The 19,586-nt window shown below is 37.8% G+C and overlaps 1 protein-coding gene across 3 annotated transcripts in view; it reads right to left on the bottom strand.

The window, feature by feature from the left end:
- The window catches only part of FAF1 (Fas associated factor 1), a 535,448-nt gene that overhangs the window by 30,544 nt on the left and 485,318 nt on the right, over positions 1-19,586 (bottom strand). For all 3 annotated transcript variants that reach the window (XM_047869343.1, XM_047869344.1, XM_047869345.1), the window contains one exon: positions 10,944-11,159. In XM_047869343.1, the coding sequence (XP_047725299.1) occupies positions 10,944-11,159 (216 nt within the window). The remainder of the gene's footprint in view (positions 1-10,943; positions 11,160-19,586) is intronic.

Here is a 19,586-nt window from a genome sequence, read left to right as displayed (position 1 = left end):
CTATGACAGGAGCAGATTTGGGTGAGGGGAGGGATCAGGAGTTTAGTTTTGACTATGTTTAATTTGAAATGTCAACCAGACATGAAGTGGAGGTGCTGAGTAGGCAGTTGTATGTATAAATATCTGGAGTTCAGGAGAGAGCCTGGGCTGGAGATAATACACCTTTGGAGTTGTAACTGTATATATGACATTTAAAGCTACAAGACTGAGATCACCTAGATAATGAGGGCAGATAGAGAAGAGATTAGAGGACTGACATTTATTGAGTACCTACAATGTGCCAGGCAATGTGAATTTACAAATTATGGAGTAATGTACAGGTAATTATTCTTACTTTGATGATACCATGATGACCATGTCACTACCTTGCTCAACAAATTTACATGAAATAAAGCCAAGTTCTCTTGCCTGGTATTCTGGGTTTAATACAATTCACCTTCAGCATTTTCCTAGAACTTGACTATATACAAACCCCATTTTTCAACTAATCTAGTTTGCACACCACTATCTAGCCATGCCTTGTGCTTTCCAACATTAGCTTCTTTCTTCAAGCTGTCCTGGCTGCTGGAGAATGTTCTCCTCTTACCAGTTCACCAAAAACCCTATCCATCTCAAAAGTTTTGTTTATCTGCTATACAAAGCCTTTCCTGATCACCCAGGTCAGCATGCATCTTGGTCAACTTTGACTTCTGTTGCCCTTTTTGTCTAACTACTCTTAGAATGAACTCACTGCATGAACTGCATTATGGGGATTATTTTTGTATGAGAAACCCAGGTATTCTCAAAGGCAAGGACCATGCCTTATTCCTTGGCACTTAACAGTGTCTAGAAAAATAAAAGTTTTCTGGTAAACAGAGTGTGAAATACAACTAAGTATATACTTTACCTACATCTGGCTGTGACTTTGGAATAGGAATTACAAAGACAATATGAAAAATCAGAGATGATGAAATCTTTTCAAATGTGTAAAACTGAGTTTCATTTACACATTTAAAGTATTTTTTTAGATGACAAACTACTTCCTTGGAATAAATCAGGAGGCATGATAGCATAGTAAGGATTAGGAGCAGACTCTAGAGTCACACACTTAGGTTTGTTTCTGGTTCTGATATTTACTATGACATTGGGCAAGTTACTTAACCTCTTTTGTGCCTGAATTTCCCCATCTCAGTGAGGACAGGATGAATGTTTACCTTCAGAATAGTTTTTATGATTAAATGAGATAATGCATGTAGGGTACTTAGATTAGTGCCTAGTATAGTAAAACCTCAATAAATACTATTATTTAAAAAAAATTTATGCTGAACATTTGGCTATTGGATAATCATCATGATCATTATCATTTTTAATATTTCATATCTCACAGTTTATAAAACACTTTTATATACATTGCCTTATTTGAGCCATGATATGGTCCTGGGAGAAGCAGAATTTATTGCTTCTGTTTCAAGACAACTGAGATTTAGAAAGGGGGTGTGCCTTGTTCAAGGTTGTACAGCTAATAAATGATCTTTTGATTCCAAGCCCAACGTTCCTTCGTCTATATCATTGCCTTTCTCTATTCCATCTCCTTAATCATTACAACAATCAAGCACAGACACCTAAGAACTATGAGTTTTCAGACTGAGTCAGTGTGTAAGGCATTGTTAAGGCATAGGATGCTTCATCTCATTACTTAAAAACAAAACTTATAATTTAGAAAATAATACATTTCAAAAAAAAGAAAATAATACATTTCTTAAACAAAATGACTAACCTGAAGAAATATAAACCACTCTTGCTAGAAATAGCATTTTCTCCCTTTAATTAGACTGCTAATATACCAGATTAGTTTCACATATAGACCTATTTAGAAGTAACTATATTATTCTTTTAAATGTTTTGTTATTTAGTTTTTTTCTGTAAATATTGTATGAACAGTTTAGCAGATGACTTCAACCTATAAATTCAAGCGTCCTGTGGTCAAAATATGCCACAAGCATCTTTCCTTACAACATCACTTTTGGAAATAAAGCAATTGAAAGGCCTTGTCTCTAGTCCTCAGTGGTCATGAACTGGATGTATGCTCTCAAGCAAGCCATTGTATCTGAGGCCCCCACTTTCTCTAACTGGCACTAACAATGACTGCCTTGCTGCCTCCCAAAGCTGACGAGAAAAGGGATAAGGTAGATCTGTGAGTGCATTTTGCACCTGAGTGACACCTGTTGGTTTCTCTCAGGCAAGCAGTTTTTTGTGGCTTAAGGATGAGATGAATGTGGTAGGGAAGTAACTGCATGGGAGGTGGGGAGCAGGGGAGAAGAACTGAGCAGGAAGAGGAGATGGTGTGAGATTGTGTATGCTTCGGTAAGGAGTTTGGACTTTCTCTGGTAGGCCATTAAAACCACTGGAGGGTTAAAAAAATTTTTTTTTTAATGTTTATTTATTTTTGAGAGAGATAGATAAGGCTCAAAAAGGGGAGGGGCAGTGCACAAAAAAACATAAAATACCTACGAATAAATCTAATCAAAGAGGTGAAAAATCTATACACTGAAAACTATAGAAAGCTTATGAAAGAAACTGAAGAAGAAACAAAAAAATGGAAAAAGATTCCATGCTCCCAGATAGGAAGAACAAATAGTTAAAATGTCGATACTACCCAAAGCAATCTACATATTCAATGCAATCCCTATCAAAATAACACCAGCATTCTTCACAGAGCTAGAACAAATAATCCTAAAATTTGTATGGAAACAGAAAAGACCCCGAATAGCCAAAGCGGTTTTGAAAAAGAAAACCAAAGCAGGAGGCATCACAATCCTGGACCTCAAGCTGTACTACAAAGCTGTAATCATCAAGACAGTATGGTACTGGCACAAGAACAGACACTCAGATCAATGGAACAGATAGAGAACCCAGAAATGGACCCACAAACGTATGGCCAACTAATCTTTGACAAAGCAGGAAAGAATATCCAGTGGAATAAAGACAGTCTCTTCAGCAAGTGGTGCTGGGAAAACTGGACATCGACATGCAGAAGAATGAACCTGGACCACTTTCTTACAGCATACACAAAAAAAACCTCAAAATGGATGAAAGACCTAAATGTAAGACAGGAAGCCATCAAAATCCTTGAGGAGAAAGCAGGCAAAAACCTCTGTGACCTTGGCTGCAGCAACTTCTTACTCAACACATCTCCAGAGGCAAGGGCAACAAAAGCAAAAATGAACTACTGGGACCTCCTCAAAATAAAAAGCGTCTGCACAGCAAAGGAAACAATCAGCAAAACTAAAAGGCAACTGACAGAATGGGAGAAGATATCTGCAAATGACATATCAGATAAAGGGTTAGTATCCAAAATCTATAAAGAACTTATCAAACTCAACACCCAAAAAACAAATAATCCAGTGAAGAAATGGGCAAAAGACATGAATAGACACTTCTATTCACTTTTGACACTTCATGTCAAAAGACATGAAGAAGACATCCAGATGGCCAACCGACACATGAAAAAATGCTCAATGTCACTCATCATCAGGGAAATACACATTAAAACCACAATGACATACCACCTTACACCTGTCAGAATGGCTAACACTAACAACTCAGGCAACAACAAATGTTGGCAAGGATGCGGAGAAACAGGATCTCTTTTGCATTGTTGGTGGCAATGCAAGCTGGTACAACCACTCTGGAAAACAGTATGGAGGTTCCTCAAAAAACTCAAAATAGAACTACCCTATGACCCAGCAATTGCACTACTAGGCATTTATCCACGGGATACAGGTGTGCTGTTTCGAAGGGACACATGCACCCCCATGTTTACAGCAGCACTATCAACAATAGCCAAAGTATGGAAAGAGCCCAAATGTCCATTGATGGATGAATGGATAAAGAAGATGTGGTATTTATATAAAATGGAGTTTTACTCGGCAATCAAAAAGAATGAAATCTTGCCATTTGCAACTACGTGGATGGAACTGGAGGGTATTATGCTAAGTGAAATTAGTCAGAGAAAGACAAAAATCTATGACTTTACTCATATGAGGACTTTAAGAGACAAAACAGATGAACATAAGGGAAAGGAAACAAAAATAATATAAAAACAGGGAGGGGGACAAAACAGAAGACTCATAAATATGGAGAACAAACTGAGGGTTACGGGAGGGGTTGTGGGAGGAGCGATGGGATAAATGGGTAAAGGGCACTAAGGAATCTACTCCTGAAATCATTGTTGCACTATATGCTAACTAATTTGGATGTAAACTTAAAAAAATAAAAAATAAAATTAAAAAAAAAAAGAAGGGGAGGGGCAGAGAGAGAGGGAGACACAGAATCTGAAGCAGGCTGCAGGCTCTGAGCTGTCAGCACAGAGCCTGATGTGGGGCTTGAACTCATGTACCATAAGATCATGACCTGAGCCGAAGTTGGAAGCTCAACCACCTGAGCCACCCAGGTGCTCCAAGAAGCCAGTGATCTTAAAAAGCAATGGCCATAAGAAAGCTTGGGTTTTAGTGTTGGTTCTGCTTTTATAATTGATCATGTGACATAAGTAAAGTGCATCATTTTATTATGCTTTGATTCTTCCATCTGTAACATGACAGCATTGCTTTGATATCTCTGAGATCCTTTTCAAATATAGTAACGATTCCAATGTAATGTAATGATACATGATTTTGTCTGGTTTAGAACATTTGGGTATTTTTAACGTAAGTATCCATCATTGCTCTAAAGAAAGAATTCATTGCTACCATGCTTTCTTTAGCTGTAAGCCTTTCCTACCTCTTCTGCCTCTCTCCACTTAAGGTAATTACAACAGATACTATTTACTATGTGGTAGGGACAGTTTACATTCTCTTATTTCTTTCCACAACTCTCTGAGATAGATGTTATTATTTTTCTTTCAAAGAAAGAAAGGTGAAGAAATAAACATTCAGCATGGTCAAGTAAGTTGCTCAGTGTCACACAGCAGGTATCTGATGGAGTGGGATTCAGATACAGGTCGAACTGCAACCAAAACTTTTATTTTTAACTATGCTCTGTTTCTACTCAGCCAACATCTCTCTCTGCAAGACTCAGTTCAAATTTATTTCCTTTATAATGCCTTCCCTTACCACTGCAGGGTGGAGTTACCTGTCTTTCCAACTGTAGGTATAATTTGTAATGCAATTTGCTTTATGTGTGTTTTCACTAGAATATGAACTCTTCAAGGTCAGTAACAATTTTTTATTTCTGTATCATTAGCGTCTGGTATGGAGGTTGGCAGAGTAGCTGCTCAGCAAATGTTTTGTCATATGGAAGAACAAATACATGAACGAAATACAAATTAAACTACTTCTATTTCCTTATGTTGGCAAAAAGGATATCCTTGTGTTATCGATAAAGTCAAACATCATCCAGCAGTAGTTTGTGGATACAGACTGTAAGTTCTACAAGGGCAAGAATTATGTCATTATTTTCCAGTCCTGTGTTTCCAGCACTGAGCTTAGTGCTTAATGTAATAAAGGGGGATGGGTAACAGAGGAAGGAATCTGCATATCCTAAATTTGTAAGGTGTTCCCCCCACAAAGTTAATTTAAACAAACCTTTACTAACTAAGGGCCTATTCCGCTAGAAGCTTGTTTATATTCACTGTCTTGTTCCTTTAAACATTAGAAAGAGAAAGAAAAAAAATTATAAGTTATACTTATGGACGGGGAAAAACTAGAAAGCAGGAGAAAAATACAAATACGTTCATTACTTTGTTTTAGAATATAAAATGTCTGATACTGTATTTCTGAATGTATCCATGTTTGTCTGTTTGGGGAGTTCATAACTATAGGTCTGGAGGAAGAAATGCTCTCAGAGCAAGAATGAGGGCTGTGTGATTACATAAGTGACAAGGAACACAGGGCACCAGTCCTGAAGCCAATCTGCCATTACCATCCTCCTTTCCTAGTATTCTCCAGTCATATTATAAACAGAAAGACCACACTTTCCAGTTGCAGCTGGAGCTTCTCTGAGTTGGCAAAAGAAGGAAAACGGAGGAGACAGTAATGGGAAAGAATTATGGTATAAAAAGAAAAGGAGGCGGGAAGAGTGGAAAGAAGGGAGGAGAATAAAAAGAGTAAAATGGGATTGGAAAGAAGAGGAGGGGTGGGAAAGAAGGAGAGAAAAGGAAAGAGGAAGGTTGGGGGATATTGACAACCTCACACTGAGTGGCACTGGGCCAGTACCCAGTAGGTCCAGAGGGGAACTGAGAAGATGGCAGGGGCCCCTTACTGACTCTGAGGCAGGGGGAGTAGTAAGTAGTAGGGGTTAGGATCATTCCTTAACTTTAGGACTCAACTATGTCACTACCAACTACCTTGCAATGCCCAAGTAAGCAAATGGGCCACTGATGTTCACATGGCTCTAACACATCCAAGAGGTATGGATTAATGACTAAAGCTCTGGTAGTGAATACTACTTCTCTTGGTAACTGTTATGAGCAAAACAGAAAGCAAAACAACAACAAAAATCAAATAACTCAATGTTCCCAGCACCTTGACAATCAGCTTTGCTGGGAAAGGCCTGTGTCTGCTGCTATTTTGCTTGTCCCACAGTGCTTAATTCAGTGGCATACCCACCAGACATTTAGTAAATAGTTGGACAGCTGGGAAATCTTAACATGAAGTATTGTTTTGATTGGAGGGTGGGGGCACAGAAGAACGTTTACCATCCTATGGTGAGAAATCAGTCTCTGCTTTGTGGAGAAAAGGTTGAAGACACAATAAGACTCCTGGAGTTAAGTCTTATGTTATTTGTTATTAAAGAGGTGAGGTCTTAAGATGTGCTTTTTAACAGTCTTTAGTTTGGTTGTAATTTAAGATGACTTTTACAAATTAGATCCTAATCCTTGCAGACACAGATGGCTGTTACAGAATAGCCTTGCAAAAACACTAGTCATTTGACTTGAAAGAGCATTTAGAAAAGGATGAAGGGCTATTAACTCTCACCCTACCCCTGGCTCTAGGAGGTCTAGTGAGTCCTGGGTGGGCTTTCTGGGTTTAGGTCTGGGTCTGGAATCTGGGTGGGCCTATGGCATCTGTTCTTATTTGGAACAGCTTCTCTAGTTCACTCTGGAATCAGAGATTTAGGAACAGACAGAGATCATTAACATTTCACAACAGCAAGTAAATGGTTATGTGTGAGGTACCATTCTGGGAACTTCAGGGGAGATAGACATGAACATGATATGGACAGCCTTTGTAAGAAATCATAGAACAACAGGAAAAGTGATATGAGAGAGGGATGTACAAACTGCAATGGGTACAGAGCTGAGGAGCCTGGGAGAAGGGAAGGGCTTCTGAGAGAGCATCGATGACATTTGAGCTGGGCATTAAAAGATGACATCAAACAAGCCAGGAAAAGTGGGGAGAGTGGATATTCAAGGAAAAGAGAACAGAGTATACAGAAACAGAGAGGCAAGACAGTCTCGTGTCTTTTGTGAATAGTGAGCAATCTCATCTCCTGGTGATGGAAATAAGTAATGAAAGGCAAAGCTTAAGGTGGGAATGGTAGGTATGGGTCAGATTATGGAGAGTTTTTGAAAACATTCTAATGGGTCTATCCTTATCCTAGGTCCATAAGGAGCTATTAATGAGGTTTTCTGTTTGTTTGTTTGTTTTAAACAAGAAAGGGAATGATCAGAATAGGTTTTTAGAAAAATCCTCTTACAGAAGCAAGCCTCTGGTTAAACTTTTCCTCTGGAGAGCTGGGCCCAACTTGATCTAAACTGGCCTTGGGATAGGGTTTGAGATAGAAATGGGGTTAGGTATGAAAGGAACATTAGAAGAGCCTGTTAACGAGATTGAATAGCATTCTTCAGCAGTGTAAAGAGTGAATGCTTGAGATCTAAATGAAGAGCAAATTTTCTTGGGGAGCTTGGGTGGCTCAGTCGGTTGAGCATCTGACTCTTAATTTTGGCTCAGGTCATGATCTCACAGTTGTGAGATCGAGCCCTGTGTTGGGTCAAGCTCTGCACTGGGCATGGAACCTGCTTGGGATTCTCTCTCTCCCTCTCTCTCTGTCCCTACCCTTTGCACTCTCCCCCTCTCTCTCAAAATAAATAAATAAACATTAAAAAAAGAGTAAATTTTCTCTAAAACTAGGTGACTGACCCTCGATTTAGGGCAAATCCATAGTTAACATAGTCTGTACTGAAAAGGCTGAGTGTTCAGTCAGTAGAGCTCAAGGTGGGCAGATAGCAGGCCCCAAAACCTCTGCATTTCACTTCACAGTTCCCTTGGTTATTTACAATAGCAACTTTGTACAGTCTGCATTTCTACCATATAGTCATTAATACTAACCATAAAACTCAGCCTTTTTAGAGATTGTTCCTCTCTCTCTCTCTCAAAAATAACTAAAAAAACCCATTAAAATAAAAAGGGGTGCCTGGGTGGCTCAGTTGGTTAAGCGTCCAACTTCGGCTCAGGTCATGATCTCATGGTTTGTGGGTTTGAGCCTCGCGTTGGGCTCTGTGGTGACAGCTCAGAGCCTGGAGCCTGCTTCGGATTCTGTGTCTCCCTCTCTCTCTGCCCCTCCCCTGCTCCTATGTCTGTCTGTCTGTCTCTCTCAAAAATAAATTAAAAAATAAAAAAAAATTTTTTAGAGCTTGTTCCCCCCACGCTACTCCCAGTAATTGGGTTTAAAAATTAATTTGAAAAAAAAAAAGTTTAATTTTAAAAGCCAGCAGCTCCTTAGACTTTCTCTCTTTTAGTACTTTCACTTTCAGATGAAAGGCCCAGAAGAGGAGTGCCTTAAAACCAAGGGTTGGGATTTTAGAAGTCCTCATCACAAGGGAAAAAAAAATTGTAACTATGTGTGATGATGGATATTAGCTAAACCTACTGTGGCTATCATTTTGCAATGTTCACAAATATTGAATCATATTGTACACTTGAAACTGATATAAGGTTATATGTTAATTATACTTAAATTTAAACAAGCAAACAAACAAACAAGAGCTGGGAGGGACTAAGTTAGTTCCTAAGTTTTGTAAGTTCTTTAAGAGAGATGTTCATCACAGAACATAAGTATGAGAACCAGGCTGATCTTGAACCCCTTGACAGGGGTTCTTTCCTAAGTGTTCACACACTTAGAATTTAACTTCAGTGTCAGAATTAAAGTAGTTTTTTACTTGGCCATGCAGTCCACAGAGCACGTACATGCATGTGTTCCCTGGGACATGTTTGTGTGTGTTATATATAACAAAGAGGAAGAGATTGGAGCAGTAGGTGGGGCTAGTGAGAGAGGAACCAATGGCTAGCACCTGGAGTCCATTCCAGTGTCCTTGGCTGAGATATAAGTAGTAGGATCCTCATCCCACCTAGGGATTTTGTGGCTGAGTGGTAGAGCTAAACATATACCACTGGTTTCTGTCTCTACTCTGCAAATCTGACAGCCACTGTGAGGGATTAAGATGAACCTTAATTAAATTCTTGCTTTTGTGTTTTAGATGAAATCTAAGTTATTAGAGTTTACATTATTGGATCAAAATGGAATCAAAGAATATTAAGATTTACTATGTATCCTAGAGGTAAGCTAGTCTAAGCCCTATCCCAGTTAAAGTAGGAACATCAGGAATGAATCCTTCCCCATGTATGTCCAGTAATGCTGGAAAGGGATCATTCAGTAGTGCATGGTTATCTCCAATGACAGGAAAATCACTACTTCATGACCCAAGATACTCCCTTCTTAGAAAATACTTCCCTATATGGGGCCAAATTCATCTCCTGTAACTTTGAAATCACTGGTCCCAGTTCCGTCTTTGGAGCCTTACAAAGTAAGATCTCTCTTTTTCATGGCAGCCCTTCAAGTAACTGAAGACAACAATCATGTCTCCCATAGCCTTTCCATCTCCAGAGGAAATGTTCCTCAAATGACAGGATTTCCAGTTCCCTCATCTTCTGATCAGCTCTGTTCTAGACATGCTCTTTTTTCTTCAGGCTTCAGCATGGAGTCTAAGGACTGTTTGAGGGGGAGTTTATTTTGTACACAGCTGAACAAGACCATTAAATTATCTTCTTGTTGGGATTATACCTCTAAAAATGCATCTAGCATTTTGTTAGCAGCCACAACACATTAATGCTTATTCAGCTCAATTCAACAATAACTTCTGCTAAGGCATGGTCTTTCCAGCCCAAACATGAGTAATTAATTTTTTAAATCTAATGTGGGAATCTATCTCTAAATATTTCTGTAAAATTTCTATAGGTTTATTTTTGTCTATTGTTTTAGTATTTTAAGGTTTTTTTTTAAATCTTGTTTTCCATAATCTACAAATCTGATAAAGTCTTAAAAGCATGGTGAGTAATAAAGGACTGAATATAGAACTTCCTGGTCTACTCTAGGTGTCACTTTCTGGACACCACCATTTAGTCAGCAATGAGACTACCTAAGTATAGAGTTACATCTCTATTTTGCCCCAGAATACATTAGAGACTATCAAATACTTTGCTGAAATACAGATACATAATGAGTATAAGTCATTCTCTGTGACTTTCCAGGATAGCAAAAACTGTCAAATCACAAAAAACTCTTGGTTTAGCATGACTTGTTCTAGTGAACCTATAATCGTTGACCCTGATCAAACTGTTAAGCTGATAAGCACACAATTCTCAGATCTACTCCGAGGTATATAGAGATGAGATCTTGGGAAAGATCTTGAGTCTGTATACAGATGCTTGAATAGGGGAAATAGCTAGGAAGGAAGAAAGATTTAGTACCTAATTTCTCACATAGGCTCCTGGGACATGTCTGTTGGCTTGGGAAGACATACCTCCTCCAAAGGCTGAGAAGAGAATGGTGTGTGCAACAAAGTACTCCTAGGCATGTGGTCTTGTAGTAGGCTGTACCATTGGACTTTTCTTGGACTACTTTGTCCAACCCTAATGACGGGATATCTCCCACTGGACATATTTCCTAAAATAGGCATGTGAACTTACGTCTCTCCTTGGAAAGGTACTCAGTAACTTGAACTCGTCCCATGGAAATCCTTTGGAAGCTACAAAATCAAAGACAATCTGGAGCTTATTGCTGGCCAGGAACCGCCGCTCAAGGAACTCGCCACTGGGGGTCCGGATCCGCAGTTTGCTCACAGGTTCAGCATTTTCTTCCTTTGGCTCTGGAGGCAGGGCCTGCTCTAAGGAGAGTCGAATGGCCTAAAGAGGGAAAAAAATCAGGTGTCAAAGTGTGTAACAGAAAGGACTGTGGAGAGTGGGGCAGGGAGAGACTAGAAAGAAGCTGCTGCTTTCGAGAAACTCATCAAAAAGTTATTGCCCTTTATTAACCAAGCCTGATGCTTGAACAATAGAATCATGTATTTTTCATTTTCTTTTTTTTTTTAATTTTTTTTTTCAACGTTTTTTTAATTTATTTTTGGGACAGAGAGAGACAGAGCATGAACGGGGGAGGGGCAGAGAGAGAGGGCGACACAGAATCGGAAACAGGCTCCAGGCTCCGAGCCATCAGCCCAGAGCCCAACGCGGGGCTCGAACTCACGGACCGCGAGATCGTGACCTGGCTGAAGTCGGACGCTTAACCGACTGCGCCACCCAGGCGCCCCTTTTTCATTTTCTTAATATTAGCCCAATAAGCAATTAATTAAAATAAATCCCACTTTAATGACATATTAGTAAATTGATAGGTAACCACATAGAAAAGAAATGTAATTTGTTTTTTACTGAGGGGCTCGTGGGTATCAAATACCCAAATTGCCTCCTTTGTAGGTTATGAATTAAGGCTATTAGAAGCATTTACAAAAGACATACAAGTAAATAATATATTTGAAAAGCAGACATTTTCCAAGTCAAAATGACTGAAGAGTTTGTAGAATACTGGATATTATATGAACATGAAAATGGACTGGAAAGATTCACTTGAGGTGATGAACAACTTTGGAAATAGTGGTGATGGCTGCACAACATTGTGAATATAATTAATGCCACTGAATTGTACACTTAGAAATGGTTACAAAGGCAAATTTCTGTTGTATATATTTTACTACAATAAAAACAAAGTGGAATGGAATGAAAAGAAATTCAAATGTTAGCTTTATTGGAGGCAGAAGACCGTAGACCTATTTTCAGCCTTGTCACTAACTTGTTGTGGGACTTGGCCAAGTTCCAATTTCTGGACCTAGAGATGGCCAAAATTCTTTACTTCACAGGTAAAAATACAGACTTAAACAGATGGAATAAACTGTTGAGATCTGATGGCTAGAGTTGGGCTGAACCTAGGTTTCCAGGTTCACAACCTACAGTATTGCATTGTTTCATATTCATGATACTCCACTGGAAGGAAATTAGAAGGTCTCTGATATAGGAATCTATGGCAGAAATTCACTAAAACCTTTTTGTCTCTGGTACTCGGGAGGCATCTTACAAGTAAGCCTGTCATTAGTATGCTCAGCCTTATATTTATATTCTTGCCTGTTTACTTTGACATTTCCATGTTCCCAATTTGTCATCAATAGAAAAACAAAATATTCCTTCAATTTATCTGTGACTATTATAACCAAGTAACATGAATGAGAGAAATTGGAATTTATATTCTCTAAATCCTCAACAGCAATTTTCATTTTTTTATAAAAGTTTATTTGATAGAGGGAAAGAGAGAGAGTGAGCACAAGCTGGGGAGGGGCAGAGAGAGAGGGGGAGAGAGACAGAATCCTAAGCAGGCTCCACACTGTCAGCACAGAACTGAACTATAAATAATAAAGGGGAACTATAAATAAAAGATACAGAATATCTAGAAAACAATGATTGTTGAAATCCATCATGTTGGAATTAATGGGACTCATCCAAGGCAGTGCTCAGAGGAAATTCATAGCCTTAAAATTCTTCTATTATCAGAAAAGAAAGAACAAAAATAAGCTCAGTTGGCAGGGCATGCAACCCATGATCTTGGGGTTTGTAAGTTCAAGCCCCATGTTGGGTGTAGAGCTTACTTAAAAAAAAAAAAAGACTAGGGGGAAACACTAGGGGGAAAAAGCCAATAAAGTAAGTGGGAAAAAAGCTTAGAGGAAAATAATAATAAAGCTAAAGCATACAGGAATGCATTAGAAAAAAAATATATAGTTAACCAATAAATAAGCTGGTTCTTTGGAGAAAATCAATAAGCTTCTACAAATAAAAAGAAACACATAAAAATGTTAAACTATAGAGGGTGGGGAAAACAGGGTGGAAGAAAAAATGTGTTTAAAATAACCAGCAAAGAAACAAAGTTTGTTCAGACACCAATATAGATAAGAAACTAATTTTGTGTCATTCAGGATAATTTGGTTGGTTCTAATACTGGTTTTCAGAAAACCATTAAGAATTTCTGTAGCGTAGGGGCGCCTGGGTGGCTCAGTCGGTTGAGTGTCTGACTTCGGCTCAGGTCATGATCTCGCAGTCTGTGAGTTCAGGCCCCGAGTCGGGCTCTATGCTGACAGCTCAGAGCCTGGAGTATGCTTTGAATTCTGGGTCTCCCTCTCTCTCTTTCCCTCCCCCACTCATGCTCTGTCTCTGTCTCTCTGTCTCTCTCTCTCTCTCTCTCTGTCAAAAATAAATAAACATTAAAAAAAAAAAGGAATTTCTGTAGTGTATAGTGAAAGCTATTTTTCTCTATGACTCTGAAGTCATTTTCTTTCTTGAGGCACTGGATAATACCATCTACCTTAAAGGGGATAATAAAAGATGGGAATTACAAACACGATATATGTGAAGTTCCTAGTGTGGTGTTGGATACATAGTAGGCTTTAGTGAATGGTTGCTTGGGTTGCACTGGTTAAATAGTCCTATATTCTTGTTTTTTATATGGGGGAACTGATAACCCAGAAATGGAGACATAAGAAATATAATTCAAAAATCAGAATAATAGGAAGTTAAACCAGTTACTCTTGCCTTTTCTCCTTTCCTTTCTTTCCTTCTTTGGCTAGCATGAGGGAATTTACTTAATATTGGTGTTCTGATCAGCAACCAGTTTCAGCTGAACATTTTCAAATATTAAGTTATTTTAGTAATATTGTCATATATTAATAACCCAATGAATAGATAAACCTGTGTATATCAAAATTAAATTCCAGTTGTACTATGTCTATTACAGCATTCTCCATACTGTACCATAGTTATTTGTTTAATGTCTGGCTTTCTCACTAGCTTACAAGTTCCTTAAGAGTATGGAAAATGTCTTACTGCTTATTGCAAGAGTAGCATATAGCACAAAATATATGCTCAATATGTATTTGATAAGAGAAGGAATAAACTAACATGTTAACTGAAATGATACATGCGAAAGTACTTAGTATGGTGGTAAGTACACAGCATGTGCTAAATAAATGCTAAAAGAATCTGAATCTCAGGGGCTCTACTCCTTGTAACCAAGAACTCATCACTCCTTTCTCTGAGGTATGACTCCCTCCAGCATCAACTTCCAGACTAATTTTCAACATACATGTTCCTTAAGGGCTACCCAAAAGTTGCTTGTAGGAATAAACCACCTCTGTGGATTAGAGTTATATATATTTTCTAAACTGTTAAATGGGATCATTTGACTATTTCTAACACTGTGATTCTTGAAAACTATGTCTTTTATGGCCGATGTTCATCACCACTTGCCATCAGGGAAATGCAAATCAAAACTACAATGAGATATCACCTCACACTGGTCAAGAATGGCTAAAATCAATAGTACAAGAAACAACAGGTGTTGTCGAGGATGTGGAAAAAAAGGAACCCTCTTTCACTGTTAGTGGGAATGCAAACTGGTGTGGCCACCTGCAAAACAATATGGAGGTTCCTAAAAAGTTAAAAATAGCACTACCCTATAATCCAGCAATTGCACTGTTGGGTATTTACCCAAAGAATACAAAAACACTAATTCAAAGGGATACATGCACCCCTATGTTTATACAGGAGCATTATTTACAATAGCCAAGATACGGAAGCAGCATACATGTCCATCAATTGATGAATGTATAAGGAAGATCTGGCGTATATATACAATGGAATATTATTCAGCCATAAAAAGAATTAAATCCTGCCATTTGCAATGACATGGATGGAGCTAGATGGCATAATGCTAAGTGGAATAAGTCAGTCAGAGAAAGACAAATACCATATGATTTCACACATATGTGGAATTTAAGAAACAAATGAGTGAATGGAAAAAAATGAGAGGGAGAAAGAGACAAACCAAGAAACAGACTCTTAATTACAGAGAACAAACTGATGGTTACCAGAGGGGAGGTGGGTGGGGCGATGGGCTGAACAGGTGATGGGGATTAAGGAGTACACTTGTGATGAGCACCAGGTGATGCATGGAATTGCTGAATGACTATATTGTATATCTGAAAATAATATAACACTGTGTGTTAAGTAATTGGAATTAAAATAAAAACTTAAAACTATGTCTTTGAGTTAAAAAAATATTTTTCCTGATTATAAAAGTAATATATAACCTTTGGAAAAAGAAAAATATTACAATTAATTTCCAGATTCACCATCCAGAGATAGCCACTGCTACCATTTGATTTTTTAAACCATTAATTTTTTAAACCATTTTTAAGTGTATAATTTAGTGGCATTAAGTATATTTACGTGTTGTATTACCATCACCACCATTTATTTCTAAAACTTTTTCATCATCCCACTCTCCATCAATTTTCCATGCATAGTTTTATATAAATATATATTTAAACCTTTTTTAAACAAAATTTTAATCAGTGATATACTGTATAAAACTTTATGTTTTGTTCAAAGCCATATGTTCTGTCATTTAAAAATTTTTTATTGAAATATGCTATGAAAAGGTACAATGTATATAGATAGTGTGCAACAGTATACAACTTGATAAATTTTCAAAAAGTGAACATACCCATATAACTGGCCATCAAAAGTCCTTTTGCCCCTTCCTGAAAATTATCTTTCTCAAAGTTAATCACTATCCTGACTGCTAACACTGCAGTTTAAAAAACTTTAACAATTAAATGCTATGTATGGTTAGGAAACAGGCTTTGGGTATGACAGACAGAGGTTCAAATCTTGACTCATAGGCATATAACAGTCTTTATGAACTTCAGTTACCCCATATAATAAATAGGGCCAATAATACCTTCCTCACAATTTTTTTTGTATAACATGTAGTAATGTTTGTAAAACATCTAGCAAGTGCTGACACATGGCCAGCACTCAATAAGTGCCTAGCACTGAACCTCACGCTGCAATACGGTGCTCAACAGATGACAGTTGTTGTTGTTGTTATCATTATCGTTATTATAATCCCTCTGCACCTACTTTAAATCAGAACTTAACGTGATATTTCCTGGTTTCTCCTCCTGTTCTTCCCTTTAATCCACCTGTATGCTTGCCTTCTATTTTGACATTTTCCTGCACACTATAACAACAGATGCTACATTATTGTCTGAACTCAACCAATTATACTACAGAAGAATAAACAACAGTAGCTCATTACCCCACTCATTGTGCAGACAATATCTGCTTCCTCAATGCACCTAGTCTCCAGGGCTTTTCCCCAGAATGAAAACAGACCTCAGATATCCCACACCAGTGGTCCCAATGTGGAAAACAATGAAGAGATATTAGGTAAGCTGGCAACCTTGGGATGTGAATACCCAAGTTTTACTGGCAAAAAAGAACAAACATACATCAGTAGCTAAGTTTCAAACATACTGGCTAAAAACAAAGGCCTCATATAAGTAAACACTGTTGTAAAACAATGACATAAAGGACACCTACACTTGAATAGCAGTCATAGTAAATACCATTGTTAAACTTCAATTTGATTTGCTCAACAAATATAATTTTTTATTTGCATTATTTTAGGTTTGTAACAAAACAAGGAAACCTAGTATAAGTTGGAAATATAAATTGATCTGGGACTTTTTGTTTGACTAAAAAATATGAATACTCAAAGCATTCACATTTGAAGGATGAGAAATGGGGACTTCTTTGAAGTGAAATTAGGAACTATAGATAGATACCCAGAAAAGACAGTATCTATGCACTTACATTTTTTAAACAGGAAAAATAATATATTCTTACACCAATCTCTTACAGTAGGAATCAAAGACTGACTTAATTTACATACACAACATGCATACATAAATACATGCATATGCACATTATCTTCTGGGCTTCTGAGTACCCGTCATACTCACATATACAACAGTTTATAGCTAGTTGAAAGAGTTTGAAATAGGCTAAAGCTAACAGTCATTAATTCCGTAAATTCTTACTGAGCACCTTCTATATGCCAGCCATTGTTCTAAATGATAGGAAAATAGCAGTGAACAAAATAGATGAAAAAAATTCTGTTTATGTGGAAACTATATTTTAGTAGGGTGGAAGAAAGACAACAAATACACACATAAGAAAATGTATAGTTTGTCACAAAGTGATGAATGCTATGGAGAGAGTACAGGGAGGCTGGTAGGAGGGAGGGGTACAACTTTAAACTCTGTAAGCCTCAATAAGTAAAAACTGTAGGCCAGTAAGCAAAGGCCTAAAAGAGAGAGGGAGTCACATGGACATTTAGGTCAGAGAGAAGCATCGCAGGCAGTAATCACAGTAACTGTCAAGCCCTGGCGCCTGGCCTGACTGCAGAATAGCAAGGCAGCCAATGTGGCAGGAGCAGAAAGATCAGGGGGAGAAGGGGATGGAGTTGATTAGAAAGGAATCAAAGGAGAAGGGTGAGTAAGTCATACATGGCTTTGAGTAGCCCATGTAATAATTTTTTTCCTAATTTTAAAATTGGGGTATAACTGATATACAGTAAAAACCTGTCCCTCTAAGTGTATAATTTTGTGAGTTTTGGTAAATGCATATATTTATATAACCATCATCATCAATCAAGATAAAGAACAGTTCTATCACCCCCCCCCCCCAACACAGTTCCCCCATTCCTAGTCCCTGGCAACTTCTATTTTGTCTCCAGTTTTGTCTTTTCTAGAATGTTACATAAATATAGTCATAAATATCATATAAATGGCTTTCTTCATTCAGTGTAATGCATTTGAAATTCATTCATGTTGTTGACTATATTGTAGTTCATTCTTTTATTGCTGAGTGGTATTCCATTGAATATACCAGTGTGATTACTCCTTCTTCAGTTGGTTGACACTTAGTTAACTTCCAGTTTTTGGTGACTAAAATACAGCTACTATAAACATTAACTACAGATTTTTCTGTGAACATAAATTTTACTGTTACTTGTATTTCACCTGTGTAAATACCTAGGTGTCTGACTGTTGGGTCACATGGTATGTGTATCTTTAACTTTATTTTAATGTTTATTTATTTTTGAGACAGAGACAGAGCATAAGCGGGGGAGGGGCAGAGAGAGAGAGAGAGAGAGAGAGAGAGAGAGAGAGAGACACAGAATCCGAAGCAGGCTCCAGGCTCTGAGCTGTCAGCACAGGGCCCGACACAGGGCTCGAACTCATGGACCATGAGATCATGACCTGAGCTGAAGTCGGAGGCTCAACAGACTGAGCCACCCAGGCACCAGGTTAAGTATCTCTTTAAATATTTTGTCCATTTTATTATTGAATGTTGAGAATTCATTATGCATTCTGGACAGTAGATATATGATTTTCTTTTAGTCTGTGGCTTGTCTTTTCAACAGTGTCTTTTGAATGGTATAAGTTTTTTTTTTTTTAATTAATGTTTGCTTATTTATTTTGAGGGAGAGAGCAAGAGAGTGAGTGCAGGGTGGTGGCGGGGGTGGGGGGCAGAGAGAGAGAGAATCCTAAGCAGGCTCCACACTGTCAGCACTAAGTCCAATGAGAGGATGGATCCCATGAACCAGGAGACCACAACCTGAGCCGCAATCAAGAGTCACATGCTTAACCAAGTGGGCCACCAAGGTGCCCTGTGATCAGCAGGGGTTCTTAATTTTGATTTGGTATAATTTAGATACTTGTTATTTTACGGATTGTGCCTTTGGTGTCAGATCTAAGAAATCTTGGCTTAACTCAAGATCATGAGATTTTTCTCCAATGTTTTCTTTGAGGACTTTAACAGTGTTAGGTCCATGACTTGTTTTTTGTGTATGATGCAAGAAATGGACTGGGAGGTTTTTTTTTTTTATTGTTTGGTGTTTTTACATTTTTTTTTGCATATGCATACTCAACTGTCACAGCATTATTTGTTGAAAAGATTATTATTTTTTTCATTGAATTGTCTTTGCACCTTTGTCAAAATCAATTGATCATATGTGTGAATCTATTTCTGGACTATTCTGTTTCACTGAACTGTGGGTCTATCCTTCTGCCAGTTCCCACAATGTCTTGAATATGCTGTCTTGAACTCTGGTAGAGTCAATCTTCCAACTTTGTTTTTTTTTTTCAAAATTGTTTTGGCTTTTCCAGTTCAATTGCCTTTTCATAGAAATTTTAGAATCACTTTATCAATTTCTTTTTTAAAAATCCTGCATACACTTAGAATCACTGTAAAGATTTAACTTGTATTTTGAAATATGAAGCCATCTGGGTCTTGAAGTGACATGATGTACCAATTGTGTTTAAAAGGACTTATTAAAAGACATATAAGGAAGGCAAAAATGGAGGCATCAAGTCAAGTTGGAAG

The sequence above is a fragment of the Prionailurus viverrinus genome, chromosome C1 (assembly GCF_022837055.1).
Source record: "Prionailurus viverrinus isolate Anna chromosome C1, UM_Priviv_1.0, whole genome shotgun sequence".
Lineage (NCBI taxonomy): Eukaryota > Metazoa > Chordata > Mammalia > Carnivora > Felidae > Prionailurus > Prionailurus viverrinus.
The sequence above is the reverse complement of the archived record's forward strand: the minus strand, read 5'-3'. Positions and strand labels throughout refer to the sequence as shown.